Genomic DNA, 20647 nt, shown 5'->3' with positions numbered 1-20647 from the left:
TAGCATATGAAAAAAAAAAATTACCGTCACGCAAAGATAAACAGATCTTTATGCACGCCGCGCCGTAACATGCGTACGCTGTTTGTTCGAAACTTGCAATCCGGTCGCTGATTGGCCTGCGACAAATCAGGCAAGCTCACTAATATTCATAAGCAAGGCACCCCTAATAACCGAATACTGTGGCTGAGTTGTCAGGGGTGATATCATAGGCTTTGCCGTGATTGTCACCCTGAGTGTGAGGGTGAGTTTATGTAACTATGAGAATGACAGTGCATTGTGTGTTATAGCCATGGCCTGCATATTCTTACATTACAATGTATAGAATACAAAACTGTGATAAAACATTTGAATAAAGTCTATGATGTGCATCATCATGATGTATGTAAATCAAAGCACATTGATTTTAAGTTGCTCACTGTCATCCGGTACTCCCTCTGAATGTCTATGTCCAACTGGTTGGCGTCCACGAGGAGATAGCCCGTATGTGTAATTTCGAATCTGCCGCTAGTGTCTGTCAGCTCGTAGCGAATGGCTCCCTTAGGAACTACCTTCTGTAAATGGTAGAATACATGGAGATACTCATCAAGGAAGTAAAGATACACTATTATTAACCTTTCTAAAGCCCGAGGGTCGTTATCCACTGTGTCCATGCAGGGCACATATTGGGAGGCGGAGCCCAACTCTGTCCTCCCACCGCCTTTTAACCTTTCCAAATGGAGTCAGGTACCCATTTTTACACCTGGGTGGGGTGAGGAAAGTCATGTAAAGTGCCTTTCCCAAGGGCACTAGATCATTACAGGATTCAGAGCTCTGGGTCCTCAGCCAAATGCCCTGCAGTTACACCACACAACCCCACACTAACAAGGATAAGGTCAAAGAAGTTAATGCCTAACTTTTGGTGATGATACATGTATCTTTACATAGCATGAATCAGTTAACATACAAAGTGGCCTATATCCAAAATTTTAATGTAAAATGTTGTTTTAAAAATAGTGCTTTTACAGGATGATTATTTATTTTCCAGTAGTTTCAATATGACAAGCTTGCTTATATCAACTCCATGCTTCATTGTGAGCACATGGCCATGATCCAATCAAAAGTACTGCCACTTACGTCAGTGAAGTCGTCATCCCTGACCTCTAGCAGCAGAGGTGACTCGTCATATTTGAAGACGATGACGGCTTGACCTGTGAACTCTCGCACATAACCTTTGAACTGCGACTCCCCAGTGGAGATGAAGAAGTAAGGCTTGTTGACGTCGTCGTCCTCTACACCAATCTTCACGTCTGCTGTGGCGTACCGTAAGGGGTTGTCATCCTGCTCTGCCTGGATGGATGGATGGATGGATGGATGGATGTAGCAAGGAATGTAGGCAAAGGTTAGACATTCATTCATTCCCAATACAAAAGGTACATGGTCAGATGTTTCAGAAAGCATATATATGCAGCCCTTCAATAGTTACTGGACCGATAAAAGTCCCTGATGAAAGACTGACAAGTCTTGATGCAAAACTTATGAAAGACAGCCTGTCTGAAACTTCTGATAAATTTGAAAATTTATCATTCTGGTTAAGTGTATTGAAAATGAATGAGTAAAAATGAAATCTTATTAGTCATTCAAAATTTTGCAAATAGATGCTCAATATCTCATCTCTAGTTTATCTTGGTATTGAAAAATGCAAACGATGAATGACCTTGATGGTGATGATGAACTCCTCTACTTGTGTCCTCTCCACGGGTCGTTTCAGTGAGATGTTCCCTGTTGGCCCGTCTATGTCAAAGTAGTCCCGGAAATCACTTGGGGAGCCTGACAAAGTGAAAAGGTCTGTCTTAAGTTGAGCTTTAGTAAGATGACATATAATCAAGTATTTAACTGCTACTGCCATGTATTAAGAATGCCTAAACTACACCATTTTTTTTTTCAGACTAAAACACAATGTATCAGGCAAGTGTCATATTAAGCTAAATTTCTTTTCTTGTTTACCTTGGAGTAACCTTGAACTCTGACCTTACAGGGAGCATGTCAGGAACCTCAGGGAAGTGGGTCCAAATGTCAGCATTCAAGACCTTCATGAAGCTAACCAAGAATGCCTAAACTGATTGCAGTATGACAATATATGAGATGAAAACCCACATAAAGCACATAGCACCCATTTTGACTTTGAAAAATCTTGAAGAAAGACACCTACCTGCTAAGAAACTGTAGACTATGCCAGGAGGTCCCTGGACACCTGTGTCAAGGTCTATGGCAAATACAGGTGCAGGGTCAAAGGTCAGGGGCTGGTTTAGCTGCAACAAACACATACATGTATTGTTATTGTCAAAGCCCAGCATGTCCTAGAATGAACACCAGCAGCAGCAGTTTCATCAGTTTCTTTCGATTTGAACAATTATAAAATTATGAAAAAGACTTCTTTTTTTAAACATTCACTGGCATTTTGTGTCTGACTTGAGTTCTTGTGATGGAAAGTTTACAACATGGCACGGAAACATATTCAGCAGCTCATCATTTTGTCCCAGACTCTTGCTCTTTTGTAATTGTTATAATATTCAATTTCTTACCAGTTTGCCGGTAAGTTAAGACTCCTTATTTGTTCTTTGTTCTCCATGATGGAAAATCTGTACCTTAACCCTAACCTTACTCTGTAGTTATCCAGTATATGACTAGCGTATAAAGAATCTTTACCGGTTCTGTATTCTCCATGACAGACGAGACGTACAGCGGACTGCCACAGATGTCTCCCTGCTGAATGCACGGGAGAAACTGGACTGCCTGGTCGTCTCCATCTGTCACAATGATGGTCACAGTTGTGGTGGAGGACTTGCGCAGGCTCAAGTTTGCCGCCAAATCCTGAGAAAGGACATTAATTTCTAATGTACATGACTGTATCAATCAGGGGCAAGACAGTAAAAGACTAGAAGGCACATTTTCGACAAAGTGCAGGATGTTTCCTTCCCAGTAATTTGCCTTTTGTCAAGCTACTCAGTACTCACACACAATACTATTCCATGATAGGCTCACCCCTGAGGCGTTGCCAAAAAGACTTCATATTTTTTGTAACATGCAATATTTCATTCATATTTGCTGTAATAGCTACTATGCTGATGCGACCGGCAGTTCTAAGCTCTGATTGGTTCATGACAGAGAAAGACAATATGTTTTCCATTTGGGAAACATTAGGAAAAGTGGAACATCAAGAAAAAGTGGAAACATTCCAAAATGTTCTGAAACCGTTCATGAGAAGGATTTCATGCTTACATGTGCTACGATGGGGATGAGATATTTCTTCTCCTCGCCGGGTTGGAAACCTTCATAGTCCAAAGACTTCTTTAAAACAATGTCACCTGTTGACGGTAGCGGAATCTCGAAATAGTCACTCTGTCCCTGAAAATCAAAATAAAGAAATGTGCAGTCTCAGATTTTTTTTTCCTTTGTAACCAATGTTCACAAGTTCTTTACATACAGGAAACAAATTTATGGCTGAGGTTTTCTCTTCTATTAAAACACTTGAACCTGAATGTTCTATACTTGTCAGCTTTTTTAATAACCAGTTGAATGATAGTCTCATTTAAGTTATAAAACTGGGCCCTGTTGCATTTTCATTCAACTGCACTTCTATTTAAGTTCATACCTCAATCTGATATGACACCTTGCCATTCTCATTGCTGTCTGGGTCCTCAGTTGTCAATCTCCGGAAAATGGTGGACCCAACGGGAGTCAGCTGGATGAACAATGGTGTTATTGCCTTTTTTTGGTCTCTACTGGTTTATTCAGAAAGAGAATCTGATACAAATAAATCTACAAAAGATGAAAATACATGGGGGCACAACAAAAACCAAGACAATTTGTATATTAGGTGTAGTATACAGAAAAACAAAATTGACTGACCCAGTGTAATGAACTGCTTTTATTATCAATAAATATGATAATAATAATAATAATAATAGTATACAGAAACAAAGTACATCACTTTTCAGCTAGAGTGGGATATTTCCTGAGTAATCTACATTTGATATCTTACTGTTTTAATCTTTGGCATACATACAGTGTACATGTCGGAGATATACTATTTAGGAGAAGGAAACATTTCGTATCGGAAAAGAAGATTGCTTTCTCTATTCCTTACCTCGATGACCTCCTGGCTGTATGGTGCCCCGACGAAACTCGGTGTGTTGTCATTCAGGTCCAGAACTGTTGCTATGATACTGTTGTCCACCTGTAGGATAGTTGCCATAGCCATGTGATGATAAACAATCACCATATAGAATCAATGCAAGCTCTGATGTAGGACCGTGTGGACTTTCATATTTGGAGAGTGATGATAATTTCAAGGATAGAAACATAACAATGTGCACTCTATCTTTCAAAGAACATTCAAGGACACTCACCATTGCATCTGTTGCTATAGTCTTGCACCTAACGACGAATCTAAGATCTCGAATGCCGGCAACCCCCTATTAAAACAAAACGGTAGTTCTGGACAACTGTATAACAGGTTAAAACTAATTAACCTCGGTACCAGCCCTAACGCAGGTTGGATCGCCTTCTGGCAATCTGACCCGCAGTCAAGCTGGTATCCGGGTAATACGGAATACACCATGTTGTATTCTATAATATCCTCAGGCCACACCAATTTAATTTCTTGGTTCACGGATTCGCTCGCTCCTATTTTTTGGAGAAAAAAAATAAAAATAAAAATTACCACTCAGCAAATTTTCACCATTAATGAAGCCAATCACCAACTTTCTGGTGTAGTAAATTGGCCTTTATATTATAAGCTCCTTAAAGTGTGGGTACAGGTGCTGTTACTGTACAATAATAGTGTTTTTGTACTTTTTTCAAGCTGAAAACTTTTTTTCTTTATGTTTTGGATTAGTCGTTACCTTTACCCCAACCATTTTACAATTTTTATTTTTATTTTTATTTCGCCCTCTCGCTCCATATTTTTTATGAAAAAATCCGTGAACCAAGAAATTAAATTGGTGTGGCCTCACCAAGGATTGATAAAGTCAACACTTACATCTCTATCCAAGACCTTCCCCGCAAGTCGTAGCCTGAGCTGCTGAAGCTCCTCTACCAGCAGACCCCAGTCCTTGTCGCTGGAGTCCTGGAGAGTCAGCTCGATGGTCTGGCCAGGGCCTACTGCTGTTCCCGCGAACGACATGTTCGCCACAATGGTTGTGTCTACAATCAGAACTGGTATTTTTAAGGTTTCTAGACTACCTACCTGCTTAGACTGTAAGTAGTCCAAACTACAATTGTCATGCAGCAAAGGCTACCCTACCTACTCAAACACATATCGGTAACGTTGATACAGTAGTATTTACATCTTACAGATCTAGAATATTCATTTTGATCTAATGTTGTTTTTTCAGTAATATTAATGCTATGATGCCAATGTTAGTGTTTAAAGATGTCTGCAAATTCATTGAAGTTCAGCCTGCTAAGCATTTTGGCAAGAAATTTGTATTGGATACAGGGTTATAGCTAGGCAGCATGGAGTAGGTTAAGGAAGAAAGGTATCTATGACACTGTCTATATTTTTACACGCCTGTGGTTACCGTCACGCGGCAGTAACTCCGCACCCGTGCAAAGATAGCGGCGTTTGAGAAATGGCACGTTTCGTGTCGATTGTCGTGTTTTGAGGAACTTCACGTCGTGCTAATCCTCGTTTCGGGTACCCCAATTATAGCTCCTATATTTACTATTTTCCTTGATTCAAAGTTGTTCCCAAGGCGTAACATGGGATAGATGGTGACTTACTTTCTGGACTGTTCTCCGGGATAGCTTCAAACACCATCCCATTTGTAAACACCGGACTCTCGCATGGGTCTGAGGGGGATTATGTAAACAATGAAATCACTAGTACAAGATTACACCTTTATATGTTGAACCCATTTTACAAACAAAAAACACAGGCAAAGTGTAGTCATGTGAGGGCAACAACAGTTACATTGTTGGCGTAAATTCATTAGACACCTGTTTGGGTTGGTGTATACATACTTTGTGCAGATAATGTAACCACTTGCAGCACCACCAGCATGGTGAAGAGGCATATCCTGGTCCCGTCCGCCATGTCTTCTGAAGTGAGTCTATTTCTGCTGTGTTAAAAATGGCATCAAGTCTGTTATGTGCTCCACCTTGAAAGTGTTTTGGATTGTAGCAGTGCTATACAATATGGTGAAGCAGGCAGAGGAATGCTGATACAAACAAGGTACAAAAGAGTCCGGTTACAATGTAACTTAGGTAGCCAGCTTTTTAACAAGGGTGCATGTTTCCTGTTTGACCTTGAAGGGCAAAGTCAAAATGGTGGACTACAATTGTCAAACAATAGTGAGTGTATTAATAGACATATTGGGAGAGTTGAATAGCCTTCTTGAGGAAGAAAATATCTAAATATAAATGATGCATATCATGTTTGATCTTGACAGCTGTTTCTAAAGCTACGTGACTTTGAATGGCAAAATAGTACCAGGTAGCAGAAATACAATTATTGGCAATTATCTTATACTTTTGTTAGAAAATGGTTTTCAGGATAGCTTTACGTGCCCCCTCCTATTTACACTTTAAGACACATTGTTTTTAAACATTTATAACAACTTCCGGCAGTCTAGTGCCACCAGTTATCAGGTGCAACGGAAGATTTTACCTTGTGAAATATACTCCAACTTGAGTGAATGTCTTAAAAAATCTAACTAAAACAGTATGGAGGGGTTTTGCTCAAACATGGGGTAACTAAAAACCAACAATTTTGACTGTCATAACCTTATTTCTCTAACATAAGCCTGTTTGCAAATGTGAACTTTTAGTACATGTACGAGAAGAACAAGTCCTAGGGGAACATGTGAGAATCTAAACAAAAAAATATATTTTTGCCAAATGACCTTAATATTGCTTCAGTGCCACACCAAGTGTATGATACTATGAACTTACCTGCAAATCTGCCAGACAGACTAACCAATAGCCAGGAAAAGATGTTCAAAGTTGTTGTTTAAAAGTTTTCCTCCTGATTTCCTCCTGATGACACACAGATTGAACAGTATCCATACGCAGGTAAAGTAACACCCAATCTCAGAAGATGTCAGAAAGGCTTGAGTGTTTGTCTAAGGAAGTGATGGTGTCATTTGTTAGGTAAACAAATGTCTTTGACTTTTATGCTTTTAATTGACTTTCTACCCTTCCTTCATTCATTGATGATCACATTTTTTTCACACTGTGATTATTTTTAGACTTCAAGGTAACCTTACCTCACTGGGTGAAATATCGCTACGCCCAGCATTCAAACCCAAATTAATTAACCGTTAAGAATTGAAAATGTCATTGACCTACACAGCTGCACTACACAAAGTAGAGGCTGGTTAAGGTTGTTTTTCTAATGGGTTTCTGTTTGCTAAATTCCGATCTGTTGTTGAACTTTGCATGAGGAATTTATTAAAGTAATAAAACTCAATTAGTCCTGTTGCCAGGGGACAGCCCTAGTGGCCCCTGCTGATGATGCTGTTTAGGGTTTTCACAACTTCCGTTCCCCTTTATAATACAGACATTCATAGTAAAGCGGTATGACTGATAACAAGGTAAGTCTGAAATTAAAATTTATCAAATTTTCTCCTCATATATTATGTTTATTCAAGGTTTTATAAATCTCCGTGGTTTATTCAGTTGCAGCTGTGCCCCATTCCCAACCCCCACTCCAGCAGTATTGCCTGCTGTCCAGCCACAGCTGAAATTGCCATTAATTCCCTTTTTTCTCATGCATACCCAAGAAGGGTAGTCTGACCTGGTACCAGTGGACAGTTCCACCTTTTCAACAACCCCCTTTTTCAATTGACCGGTTTGTTCTTGAATGTGCAGTTTTTCCTTATATCAGTAGATGGCGTTGCTGTGCTGTAGATTGCAATCGAAACCTCACAAGCTTGATTCAGAGAGCAGGATTTAAGATAGTTCAAGAGTCCTCTCACTTGTTTTAAAACCTTCTGACTTTATGCCACTGATTCTGGAACTAGAATGCATGTTTCTTTTTACATTATTGTTTCCTAAAAATATCACAATGGCTACAAATGTTTGTGGCTACAGTCTTCTTTTGTCTTTCACTATAATGTAACGCTGGTTCACATTTATCCGAGGGTAACCTATATTCGTTGTTTGTAAGAAAAAACGTATTTAGGGATATGAAGTCGACAGATAGTGGTTTCAAATCGGAACATTTTGAAAATACTGCAAATTTGAAACCACTGTCTGCAGACTTAGCGCTCCTAAAATGTGCTGTTTATAAAGAAAAAGGATAAAGGTCACCCTATGGATAAAGGTGAACTAGCGTTACAAGCACATCTCTTTGGGCGCTGAAAAAGTAGCGTAAGTTGGCCAAATAGGGTGAACAATTTTGCCATTAACCAAGCCAGGTGTGTGGGATTCCCATCTTACTCCTCTGGCAAATTTGTTTCCACTATTTTTCCAGCATCCAAAGGCAGGGCTGGAAATGCTGAGCATAATGTGTACGAGCTGTGCATCTAATCTTATGACTTTGGGTGCAATCGGGATATGATCGCTCCTCCAAAGAGGTTCTAGCTAGTTTCCAAAACATGGCGCAGGCCAAAGCTCTGTGCTTTTTAAGGCCATGCTTGAACCAAGGTATCTGAAATCTTGCACCTCCTTGATCGTTTCTCCATAGACCTGGAGTGGCTGGCCTGGGTCTGTATTGTAGTGCACTTGGGGTGCACTTTGAAGTCTGTGTAGGGTAATAATTATACATAAATGCACTAACTGCACAGTAGTATTAGCATATTATAAAAATATGTATACTTTTAAAGCTTTTTTGTGTTACTTTGATAATAAATTCGACTTCAGCTGTAGAATTTGGTTCAATGCAACTTCTCAAAACTGTCTTTGCAAGTTTTACATGTACTTCAGTTCACGTTGTTCACCTTCAAGTTTTTCCTGTGTTCCAAGACTGTTACATATGCATGTACATGTAGGTAAGGTGCACCAGTGCACCCACATCTTCTCAATTAAATTACACACTCAAAATAAAGTATGTAACCCTGATGTAGTCCTCAAAAAGGGAAAACTCAAATAAAGTATGCTATCCTTCTTCACCAATCTTGAAGTTTTTGCACCAGATAAATTCACATTTACGATGTTTTCTTCTCCTTCACCTGGCTAATTTTGCACTGTCCTTACTTTAAGTTGTAAATTTGTATGTCTCTCTTGATGCCTGTGTTCCCCTGGGTTTCTGGCTCTAGTTTCAGGTCCTCTTCCCATTTATCTGGGCAATAATCTCAAATTTTAGACATCCAGGTCATAAGATACATCAAACAGGAATTACTCCAGCAACTAGATATGACTTTGGAAACGGTCAGATGTTTCAGGTAGAATCCACTACCTTTCGTCAGTGACACTTAAGTGATCTCGTTGGAGAGCATGTTTTTTTATCCAAACTATGAATTACTATGCAGAAGAGAGGAATAATGTGTAACAGATCATAGTTAATAAGACAGAAGTAAGCCAACGCGTATCCGCACCACACACAAAAAAGCCAAAATATTCTATATGCAGAATGTGGGCTTTCAAAGAAGAAGAATACAATTTTTCTAATATGCAGTAGTTATACCTTTTGGATTTTGAAAAGTTCTAAAACTGTGTACTTTTCAAATCAAGAAAATACGGTATTCTCCAGAATGAATTTCGAGTCCCTCTCTCTCTCTCTCTAAATATATATATATATATATAACATAGATAAAATTCACCACACCAAATGACCAGGTAACACAGACGCGGTTCAAAGCATTAGAACACCTTTTATTTGTGTACGGCTGGAGAAACATGTTTACACACTGTTGGTAGAGGGACCACCACATAATTCACAATTCCGGTAAAGAGCTGGAAAACACCAACGGTACACTGCTACACTACGGCTGTGTGTGGGCATGAAATGAGTTAATGTTACGAGCAAACGACTACGGTACGTACGTATGTAGGTGTGTATTCTGGTGTGTGTGACTGTGTATAAGAGTTGTTTGAGACTGATGGGTGTTAAAGTGTGTGTAGTTACCATATATATGGAAGGTAGAGCTTGATTGTGGGTTTGAATGTGTAGAGAGAGACTCCGTTGTTATAATTGCAGTAGAGCTACGTGTGAGAGCTTCGTTCTCGTGGGTATTGTCACTGAAATCATTCATTGCAACGTCTGATCCCAATTATTTTCAAGTATTCAAAAATAATTTGATGGAAGATTGCAATATTGTGTCTACTACCTACGCAATTTCGACATTCATTCGGATGTTTTAGCAATATTTGTCAACACATGGCATGAAAAATAGGCCATTATTGCAATGACATTGAATTTCTGCTATTCACATTAAAAATGTATTCCAAGAAAAGGCCATGTCTTGGCAAACCTTGTCTCTCGTAGACAAGCAAGAAAACTCCACACCCAGATTGTTATTTGGACACTTTTTTTCCACAACATGATGTGTTTGAGCACAACCACTTTGATTAGCTGGAATGAGATTCGACGACACAACATCTCCACAATAAAACGTACTGCACCACCACCACAGCGTGGCTCCGTAGTAGTTAGATAGTAATTCTTCTCTAACAATTTATCTCCCAACAATTAGTCGTGGTTGGCAGAGAATTCGTCAGTCGTATTTGTCAGTCTGGGGAAAGGTTCGCCGTCAGAGCCGGGATTTTCTCTGTTGCCGGCTCCGTGGAGTTTTTTTTTTTCTTTTTCTGAGACTCACAAATATTCATCACTTGTGATATTAAACTGTGCATTTTATATCTTCAGTTGGAAACTGATGTTTTTCACCCGCTTTTATCCTCTATCTCTCACTCCCTGGATTTCACCTCAACATAACATTGTCTAAGCTCCGTCTCAACCGAGACCTTTCTTGTACGCTTCTGAAGCTGTTAACAAAAAATACAAACTCTTCCTCAACAAAGTCCTGCTTGTTCCAAGCAGCAAGCAGTATATAAATCCTTAATTAAATTATTCAGAATTAAATTTAGCCTCAATCTCATTGAGGGAGCAAAAAAAATGAGACAGGACATCAACATAGATAACGAGGCCGCCTCAATTTCATTGAGGCACCAACACAAAACGAGAAAAGTGCAAGTTAGCATCATTGCAAGATTGCTACCAAGATATTTAGCCTAATATTTACACAATCGCAACATTACTGAAATTCCACAGACAAAATAAGGATTTGCTGCAATCTCCTGACGTTTGGCCTGCCGGAGGTAGGGGGTCATATCCCGTTTTTTTTTAAATTTTTGTACAAAATCAATTTACATTAATACAAAATCTACAATCCTATCCTTCGTAGTTCCAAAAAGATTCAATTTGATTGGAATGAAAGGCTTCGCTGTACTGTTTTGATGTACTGTCGTCTGCAGATTTTGTTTTGTCTGTGCTACTCGGATTGGACTTGAATGGCAGGGCATGGCAAAAGGGCCCAGAACATGGGCAGTATGGCATTTCTTTCTGTGTCTGAGAAGTCATTTTCTTCCTCATTCTTACAATAGCTGCTCAAAGCACAAGCACCAACAACAAGAATTTCAACAAACTAGTTGGAAGTAGAGACTTTTTTTTTTCCTCTCCGGGTGTTTTCGCCAGTTGCCAGGAGGAACTACTGTGGAAAATTCTGGAATATCCGGCGGATATGCACCCCCAAAAATCTGAGCAAACTGGGCACGGAAAGGATTCCAACAACGGTTACTTAAGTATTGTACAATGTCAGTCGGGTGAGTAATGTAGAGATATCTGTAGTAGACTCGAGGAGTGCAGTTTTCTGTGGGTGAATTGAGATGCAACAATTAGATGTGGCTTGTGTGTGGCAAACTCACAAGCATTTTGCACGTATACATGTATAAGCAGGACCTCTCGACGATTACGCAACAGTTACAAGAGCTAAGCAGTAAAACTCCACGGAACACTGTAGAATTGGCTATAGGGGAGCAGCGAGGGGAGAGAATGCACGCGCGGCATTTCTGTGTGGGGTGAAAACTGCACTCCTCGAGTTGATCACATCATCCATGTCAGGTTCGGGGCACAGGCAACTCCTGGGGGATCCGGATACTGTGGAGTCGGTGGCGTATTGGTTACAGAAACGGGCGGATCTTAACAATTTTGCTTGTGGTGTTGTCAGTTTCATGGACAAAAACACACACATACACACACACAACGTGGTGAGGATGGTACAACAATCAGATGTATGTTTTTTGTACTGATCCGCACGGGAGTTGCCTGTGCCCCGAGTCGGGAACTGCAGGACCAGGGGGCGCCCGTGTTTTTCAGACGGGGCTGCCGTCCTGGTCGTCGTTTTGCTGCTTGTTCTGCTGCTGCTGTTGTGTCGGGAGCGTCCCGCCGAAGAGGTGGAAGGGCGCCGTGGCGATGAATCCGTCCGGCGTCTGGTACATCCCCATGGCGGCCGCGGCGCCCGCCGCGTGGTGCGTCTGCGGGTCGACGCCCGGCAGCAGGTCGGCGGGCTGCATGGCGTTGCCGTAGGCGCCGGGCGGAGGGAAGCCGTGCCGCACCTGTCTGTAGAGCATCTCCATGGCGGAGTTGTCGAGCACGTAGTGCCCCTCCCCGAGGTGCGCCCCCCCACTGTCGAGCAGGTTGACAGGCTGCGAGGTGGGGAGGTGCAGGTTGGCGTGGCTCGCGTAGGGCACGTCCGAGAACCCCGCCTTCATGGCCTCGGCGCTGTACATCCTCTGGTACGCCCCCGCCGTGACGGCGCTGGTCACGGGCAGTCTTTGATGGGTTCCGAGGAACCTCTGGAGTCCTTCGGTTGCACTTTCCTTGGGGTACATGTGCTGGCGCGCGAACACTTCCCTGGAAAACACGCTCGCGCCCATGGGGTACCTGGATTCCCTGGGAGAGACGGAGAGCGGGGGGGTGATGGTGTAGGTTTCGGTGGTCGTCCCGGCCCCCGAACTTCTGGAGGTGAGACAGAGGGGGGCGGGGGAGAGGGTCGCGGTCGCGCTGGTGCCTTCGGTGGTGGGCGGCGTGAGCACCGAGTCTGGAATGGTTACTTGGCTGGAGTTGGAAGAGACTAGCGGCATGCCGCTGGGAAGCAGCCTGGCCTGATTGTCTGGAGGGGGAGGTGGGGGGGACTGGGCCTCGGAGGCCTGCCGGTTGGGCGGGTTGTTCCAACCGTCGCTATCTAAGCTCCCCTCCCTGGGCTCCGACTTGATTCTCAGGCCCGAGTCGTTCTCGGGGGAGGATAGGAACGCCGGAGGGGCTCTCTCCAGCAGCGTTTGTCTACTTTTCTCAGCACCTTTGTTAGTTATCGAGTCATTTGCACTGGAGGCGGAGGAGACCCACTGGACCGAGTGCTCTGTCTCCGAGTCCACCGACGGACGGGATCTCCTCCTCGCCTTCTTTGCAGCCTTCCTGTGTTTCTTGTCCGTGGAAGAAGAAAGGGAAGCCTTGTCCGCCTGCAAATCCTCGTCTGTGTCGACCGTGTGCACCGAGGACACGCTCAGCACGTCCGCCGGGTCTGTAGCACCGTTCTCTTCACTGTCCTCTGTGCGAAAGGAATATGCATCCGCTACGTCTAATTTGGCATCTGATTTTGTTTCACTGTTGTTCTCCGAAGCGTCTCTCTCCGAGAGGTGGCCCACCGGCCGGTTCTTGTCGGCCTTCTTGTTGCTCGTCACACTCCGTCGTCTCTTGTTCGGCCTCTGGTTGGCACCTTGTTTGCTATCGGACTGGTTGGCGTCGGACCGCCTCTTCTTTTTGTTCTCGGGCTCGCTCGTTTCGCTGTTTCCGCTTTCGCTCTCCTTGTCGCTGTCTGACCTGGAGTCTTCTTGTTCTGCGGACGAAGCAAAGAAGCAATGAATGAATGAATGCCTTTGTTGCAAATTTTTGCCACACTGGGCTATACACGGGTCACAACAAACCATTCTCAAAGTTGTTAGGTACAAGATGGACTAGATAACACTAAACCTCTTGCTTTTTAGATTTGAAATAAAGGATCAGATATGTTTTGCAGTGAAAGGTTTGTCTAGCTGCATTAGAAGTATAAATTAATGTTTGCATTACAATGATTTAGGGAAATACAAGTCTATACAGTGTATTTCTCTCTTCTATGTAACCGTTGTTCTATTTCGGAATGGCAGTCATCCTCTATTCTATTCAAAGCATATGCATAATCTTCAATCTATGTGATATCTTTTGAAAAAGCAAGTCATACAGAAAGTCAACGTTTGCAAGTAAATGCAGACTATTTCTATCTCTTGGCTTTCTGTATTGCATTAGTACTGTACCTTGACTTGCTCTGTGGATGAAACATTAACCGGTCAATGTACATAAAACCTTAGTAGTTATCATTTTTGTTTTGTTCATCACCTATCTCATTTTTATCTTACAGTAAAGGTCATTTTCTAGAAATATAGGAATAATTTCATGATAAATGTTACCTTAATTTTTTTCAAATTCTATATTCCTGTAGATTACAGTACATGTGTGTGATAAGCAGTAGAGTAACATAACTGGTGCAGGAAAGCTTTAAGTTTAAGGCTTAATATCTATCTGCTTCCCTTATAAATGATACAATAGTGATGAACGTATACTATTATGAATATGATTTATTTGGATGAACGCTGCTCATGATAATACACAACAATGTACTTGTAGGATACACAGCATTCGATATTGATTACGGATAACATAATGTTACACCTGTACAACATAAAGCAAATGTATGTTTGTGTGCATCATATTTGGTACATGTAGATGCCAACAAGCATATCTGACTATATAATCAGTACAGAAAGGAAAGAAAGGATTAATGTTGGACGTTTCTTTTACACAACCATTTAAGTCTCAACTGCTTACGTCTTAATGCCTTCTGGGTCAGAACTTTTAATTGGAGGGCTCCTTCTCACCGCTCTGAGGAAGATGTCTGATTGGTATAGAAATGTAAGCCGGCGAGACTTTACTTGTTGTATAAAGGGAAACTCCAATATCCTGTGCTCTACCTGCTTCATGAAATTATTTTCAGAAAAAAAAAGAAGAAAGTAATCACCTGTGTCATGGTTGGAGTCTGATTTGCTTTTGAATGTGTCAGAAGAGTTGGGGTCATTGTGTAAAGGGAAACTATATCCTATGTTCTACCAGCCTCATGAAGTTATTTTTGGAAAAAAAGAAAGAAAGAAAGTAATCATCTGTGTCATGGTTGGAGTCTGATTTGCTTTTGAATGTGACAGAAGAGTTGGGGTCATTGTGTAAAGGGAAACTATATCCTATGTTCTACCAGCCTCATGAAATTATTTTCAGAAAAAAAAAAAAAAAAAAGTAATCACCTGTGTCATGGTTGGAGTCTGATTTGCTTTTGAATGTGTCAGAAGAGTTGGGGGTGTTGTGTAAAGGGAAACTATATCCTATGTTCTACCAGCCTCATGAAGTTATTTTTGGAAAAAAAGAAAGAAAGAAAGAAAGTAATCACCTGTGTCATGGTTGGAGTCTGATTTGCTTTTGAATGTGTCAGAAGAGTTGGGGTCATTGTGTAAAGGGAAACTATATGATAATGATATCCTATGTTCTAACAGCCTCATGAAATCATTTTCGGACAAAGAGAAAGAAAGGAAGTAATCACCTGTGTCATGGTTGGAGTCTGATTTGCTTTTGAATGTGTCAGAAGAGTTGGGGGTGTTGTGTAAAGGGAAACTATATAATAATATCCTATGTTCTAACAGCCTCATGAAGTTATTTTTGGAAAAAAAGAAAGAAAGAAAGAAAGTAATCATCTGTGTCATGGTTGGAGTCTCATTTGCTTTTGAATGTGTCAGAAGAGTTGGGGGTGTTGTGTAAAGGGAAAGTATATAATAATATCCTATGTTCTAACAGCCTCATGAAATCATTTTCGGACAAAGCGAAAGAAAGGAAGTAATCACCTGTGTCATGGTTGGAGTCTGATTCGCTGTCGGATGTGTCGGAAGAGTCGGAGGTGTCCGGGGGGTCCTGGGGCAGGTCGGGGACCTGGCTGATGTCCATGGGAATGTCCTTGTACTCCGGCAGACTGGAGGGGGAGCGGGGCAGAAAAAAGTGAGGAAAGTTGCAAGGTACTCTTAAGCTAAGGCACAACCTGCCGTACGTGCAAATACGTGCTGTCTACGTGCCAAACGTGGGCAATCTTTTGGGACTGTAGGAAATCCGACAGATTTTGGAGCACACAGACACGCCGTGGAACTTAACATGCAGGAAAAATTTGTGTGCCATCGGGCTGCGGATTCGCCCCCCGTACGTGCCAATACGGGCGACGCGCCTAGGCTGTACAGCCTGAACGTTTTCAGAAATACGTGGCGGACGTGGCCTCACCAAAAAATAGACAGACAAATTGCATGATGTCTGGTTGTGCCCTTAGCTTTAGGGTTGTTGACTTAAGATCTAAAGGTTCTGGGTTCAAAATAATGTACTTTAAGTCAAAGTCCTATCTGCTCCAGATGGTGCATACATGTAGGGTGGCACCCATCTCTGTTTTTGTAGCCTTGGGCCACTACTTTTGGGCAATCACTACAGTAGGGGGCTAGTCAACAATCACTACAGATTGTTGTAGACAGGCTAACTCTCAATGTCCGTAAATGCAAGTCAATGCTTTTTGGCACTGCAAGAAGGCTGCGGCTAGAAACAGAAGAACTAAATCTTACCCTTTCTGGTACATCTTTGGAAGTTGTTGCATGTTTTAAATATCTAGGTGTTTGGTTCGATTCCTGTCTAACATGGAGTATACACATGAACAAACTATGCAATGCAGTATCCTCTAGGTTGGGAGTGTTAAGACGTTTAGTACCCATTTTACCACCTAAGACACTTTCCATGCTGTTTAACTGTATGATTCTTCCTAAGATTGATTATTGTGATACTGTATGGGGCAACTGCGGAAAATCTCTCTCTGACAATCTCCAGAAACTCCAAAACCGTGCAGCACGGCTTGTGCTCGGTCTGTCACGTAGATCACATGTAGATAATGACCATCTGTCTACATTAGGTTGGAAATCTCTGGCATCTCGTAGGAAAATGCACCTCCTGCAAACCGTCTTCAAGTCAATCCATCGGCAGTTACCAGAATACTTACAAATATTTAACAGAACATCTCACACATACGCAACAAGGCTTAATTCAAACCTATCACTGCAACTACCGAAAGTCAGACTTGAATCTGGCCGTAGAAAATTCGAATACAGGGGTGCATTTTCATGGAACGAGTTGCCGCCAACGGTTAAAGTGGCCAGTTCTGCACTGTCGTTCAAGAAACTGCTAAGAAACGGTAATCACTGCTGACCCCTGACCTCCTGACCCGGCACTAACTTCGATTAATGAGTTATGATTTTGATTTATGTTTATGTATATATTGTTACTTTGATTTGTTCATTGTTTATCTTATTTCTTGTTATGCTATTTTGTGTACAGGGCACAACTGAAAAGCAGAACGCATAGTACTGAGTTGTCCACCCTGTCTAAATAAAACAGAAATAAATACAGTAGGGGGCTAGTCAACAATCACTACATGTACAGTAGTGGTGTGTGTTCCACTACCATGTCTTTCCCAAATGCTGAGGGCTAAGCAGAGGATGCAGCTTGTACCATTTTTAAAGTCTTTGGTATGACTCGGCCAGGAATCAAACTCACAACCTACTGAGTGCAAGCTGAACACTCTACCCACTCGGCCATTGCCCCAGCTCAAGTCCCTGACAGGCTCCAATGATTTGATCTTGGGAAAGACCCATTACACCTTAATCATTATATAATAACTTGACTTAGGTGAAAAAGAGTAGAGGCGCTGGATACCATGCATGTATAGATGTTTTTCAGTTGATCGTCCAGATCAGCATCCTTTTGTTTCAATCCATTGTCCTTTTGTTTAAATCCATTGTCTTCAATTCAACTCTTATTCAACAAACCTACAGTCACACATTCCTCACCACCATCCTGTGCATGTCGGTAAGTAAACCGTCCATTCATTCCCTCCTAACAATCCATTTCTCTTCTCCCCTTTGCCAATTACGGGAAGATAAAGTTTTCATCGCTCTGCGCATCCATCAAAGCGTCGCTCTGGGTCGTGAGGAATCCCGGAGTCCCCCTGAAAGCAGCGGCGTCACAGCAGGACTAAGATCCCGGTTTTACCTCGAGCTCGCCCAAATCCCGGGCTCCCTGGCGGATTCCAACCCACCCAGAAGTAATAGACGTTTATTTCCCAGTCTCTGGAGGAGACGGACATGAATAAAGATGGCGGCGCCCCAGGCGACGCGTCCTTGAGAAGTTAGGGGAACGAGTCGCCTTGGAAACGGCCGTGTCGTGCAGATGTGTTTTGTCTGTCAATCTATCAATCAATCAATCTGTGAATAGATTCATCAGGTTGGTACATGTATGTCACTAAATACAGAGACTAATTTTTCACACAACCCCTGCCTTATTCCCACCAACGTTTTGGTGACCGTCTGTCACTTTCCTCAGGGTAATTCTGACTGGTTTGTATTGTACTGCAGCAATGTGTCACTGCTTACAAATGCAGTCACAAATGTTGGTTATTTGCATAGCCAATTGTAACGATCGAATAAATAAATAGATAAACAAAAATTGATATAAACGTTTACAACTAGTGCAACAATACTATTGCTGCAGTACAATGTGATTAAAAGGTTTTTGAGACTATTTATAAATGAGAGTTTATTTGCAAGTTTATGTATTTATTATTAGAATAGGAATAAATGTGAAAACTTTCAGCATGCAAAGAACTTGGAATGTCACATGCCCTACTGTAGGTTGCTTGGTTCTCGAGTAGTGATAGCTCTGATTCAGAAAGGCAGCAAAACTATCTGAAGCTGTCACTAACCAAACTAAGACCATTTAAATGGGAATGGAAAATCTTCACTTTGTGCTGTTATTTGCTCTAAGTCACTGTGAATCCTTTTCTTCTCATGTTCTTGCAACTCTGATTCAGAAAAGCAACAGAACTATTGACAGGTGTCACTGTTATCAAACTAAGACCATTAGGAATGGAAAGTCTTCACCCTTGAAGCCCTCGAAAAGCTTATAGTTTATAGTTTATTCAGAAAAGCTTGTCCTGTTATTTTCTCTAAGTTACTCATGTTCTTGTAGCTCTGATTCAGAAGCAACAGAACTATTGACAGGTGTCACTGTAATCAAACCGAGACCATTAGAACCAAAAGTCTTTCCTCTGAAGAGCGCCGGGTGCCATTTGCCCTCCTGGGTTATTTGGACTTGATGACTTGCTCTGATTGTTGTGGTTTGGGGGATTTTCCTTTGTGATATGACAAATATTTCCCCTCGACTGCCATTTAATCTTGTTTATGATTTTATATGAAAAAGGGATTACTTCTGGATACAAACGCCCCCAAGGCATGCCAGTACACCCAGATTTCCTTATCAAAATTATGCATGATATGTACAGGGAACGTAGCAATTATGAAATCTAATTAACTATCCATAAACAATAATGCTGTCATCCCTGTTTCATTCCAAACAATCTGTGAATCGTTTGGGACTACGATTCTTTTTAAAAAGCCACGACAAGGACGAAACTGGTGCATCCTTTTGAAGGATATTCAGGACATTGCAACAATTTTGCCTGATATTTTTACTGTAAGTTGATTTTCATGACTGTAAATCTTGTCGAGAGCATATCTATGGTACGTCGCCACGGAGATTCATCATGCGGCAAAGTCTGAAAAATCTGTCGCGATGTTTTGTTAAGTGCGCTGAGCTGCTTAAAAGGATCTGTGCCTGCGTGCCCGCTCAGACAAAGGAAATCCACCGGCTCGAACAGCAGGAGAACGTTCCTCCTCACGAGATGAACGACTCCGATTCTTTAAACACTGCGACTGGCTGAGCATCACTCAAGATGAAGCTGATTTCTTGATCCTACATTTTACATCTTTCCCACAACATTAGACAAGCATCTGTCTTGATTGTTAATCAGGGAAATACATCTCTGATGTAATGACAAACAAGCTGAGAGATAGTCAAAAATTATGACGATCCGGCAAGACCTTCATGGCTTATTCTCATACAAAGGTTGAAACAAAATTGGCCCCTGCAGTTCCAGAAAAGCTGCTAGAGGGGCCAAACTTACAACATTAACTTTCTGAACCAATGTATCTACCACTGAAAATTATCAGATGACCAGAACACAAGATATCAAAACTGGAAGTTCCACTGCAGTACCTTAGAAAGCTGCTAGGGGGTCTAGTATTAAACATTACCTTCGTGTTTTCCGACCCTTACCCACCTACTAAATACAATTAGGTTCCATTTAAGGCTTTTTTCCAGTTATGCTGCTCACAGACCTTTTTAGCAAAGGTAAAAAAAGGAACTTAGGCAATACAAAGTCAAGACTACAAGACTTTCTCGTTGTTGTTTTGTCATCTTAAATCAATGTTAGTTCTTCCCTGGAACTATGATAGAACTTGTTACATCAAGTGCAGTGTGGGTTAAAGAGGTCAAATCAGGGCAAGGAAAGAATGAAGAAAGTTTGTTTACTCTGGTTTCTTGTCATCGTTTTTTGTTTTGTTTTAAAAAGGAGTGCTGACATCCTGGTTTTACATTTTACCATATGTAAAGAAAAGTCAAAGTCAAGTAAAGCACAAAGCTGTACAAAGTAAAAACCAAACGCAGTTCTTCTTT

General features: G+C 41.6%; 4 protein-coding genes across 4 annotated transcripts in view; 1 reads left to right on the top strand and 3 right to left on the bottom strand.

Annotated features, from left to right (window-relative positions):
* The window catches only part of LOC118414714 (prolyl hydroxylase EGLN3-like), a 22177-nt gene extending 19334 nt beyond the window's left edge, over positions 1-2843 (top strand). Inside the window, exon 6 of the mRNA XM_035818932.1 lies at positions 2709-2843. The gene's annotated coding sequence lies outside the window, so the exon portion shown is untranslated. The remainder of the gene's footprint in view (positions 1-2708) is intronic.
* Positions 1-4448, bottom strand: part of LOC118423469 (protocadherin-15-like) — a 7178-nt gene extending 2730 nt beyond the window's left edge. The window contains exons 1-9 of the mRNA XM_035831641.1: positions 4389-4448; positions 4127-4216; positions 3632-3721; positions 3259-3384; positions 2686-2850; positions 2189-2288; positions 1694-1806; positions 1114-1326; positions 417-551 (exon numbers count right to left, since the gene is read on the bottom strand). Of these exons, the coding sequence (XP_035687534.1) occupies positions 417-551; positions 1114-1326; positions 1694-1806; positions 2189-2288; positions 2686-2850; positions 3259-3384; positions 3632-3721; positions 4127-4216; positions 4389-4391 (1035 nt within the window). The 5' untranslated portion in view covers positions 4392-4448. The remainder of the gene's footprint in view (positions 1-416; positions 552-1113; positions 1327-1693; positions 1807-2188; positions 2289-2685; positions 2851-3258; positions 3385-3631; positions 3722-4126; positions 4217-4388) is intronic.
* A 542-nt stretch (positions 4449-4990) lies between these two features.
* On the bottom strand, positions 4991-6138 carry LOC118423452 (protocadherin-15-like). Its single transcript, XM_035831618.1, has 3 exons — positions 6004-6138; positions 5764-5832; positions 4991-5184 (listed from the first exon to the last, which is right to left on the bottom strand). Exons 1-3 carry the CDS (start codon positions 6074-6076, stop codon positions 4991-4993), a joined length of 336 nt encoding a protein of 111 aa, XP_035687511.1. The 5' UTR covers positions 6077-6138.
* A 3636-nt stretch (positions 6139-9774) lies between these two features.
* LOC118415059 (neuronal PAS domain-containing protein 3-like) overlaps positions 9775-20647 on the bottom strand; it is a 134728-nt gene continuing 123855 nt past the window's right edge. Inside the window, exons 10-11 of the mRNA XM_035819457.1 lie at positions 15898-16022; positions 9775-13814 (exon numbers count right to left, since the gene is read on the bottom strand). Of these exons, the coding sequence (XP_035675350.1) occupies positions 12292-13814; positions 15898-16022 (1648 nt within the window). The 3' untranslated portion in view covers positions 9775-12291. The remainder of the gene's footprint in view (positions 13815-15897; positions 16023-20647) is intronic.

The sequence above is a fragment of the Branchiostoma floridae genome, chromosome 1 (genome assembly GCF_000003815.2).
Source record: "Branchiostoma floridae strain S238N-H82 chromosome 1, Bfl_VNyyK, whole genome shotgun sequence".
NCBI lineage: Eukaryota > Metazoa > Chordata > Leptocardii > Amphioxiformes > Branchiostomatidae > Branchiostoma > Branchiostoma floridae.
Note: the sequence above shows the minus strand (reverse complement) of the source record. Positions and strands in the feature narration are given on the sequence as shown.

Coding starts and splice junctions, on each gene's coding strand:
- LOC118423452 (XM_035831618.1), bottom strand. CDS start 6,076: ATGGCGGACGGGACCAGGATATGCCTCTTCACCATGCTGGTGGTGCTG. Junction 5,833..6,003: donor GGTTACATTATCTGCACAAA/GTATGTATACAC, acceptor AATCCCCCTCAG/ACCCATGCGAGAGTCCGGTG. Junction 5,185..5,763: donor CCCGGAGAACAGTCCAGAAA/GTAAGTCACCAT, acceptor TTCTGATTGTAG/ACACAACCATTGTGGCGAAC.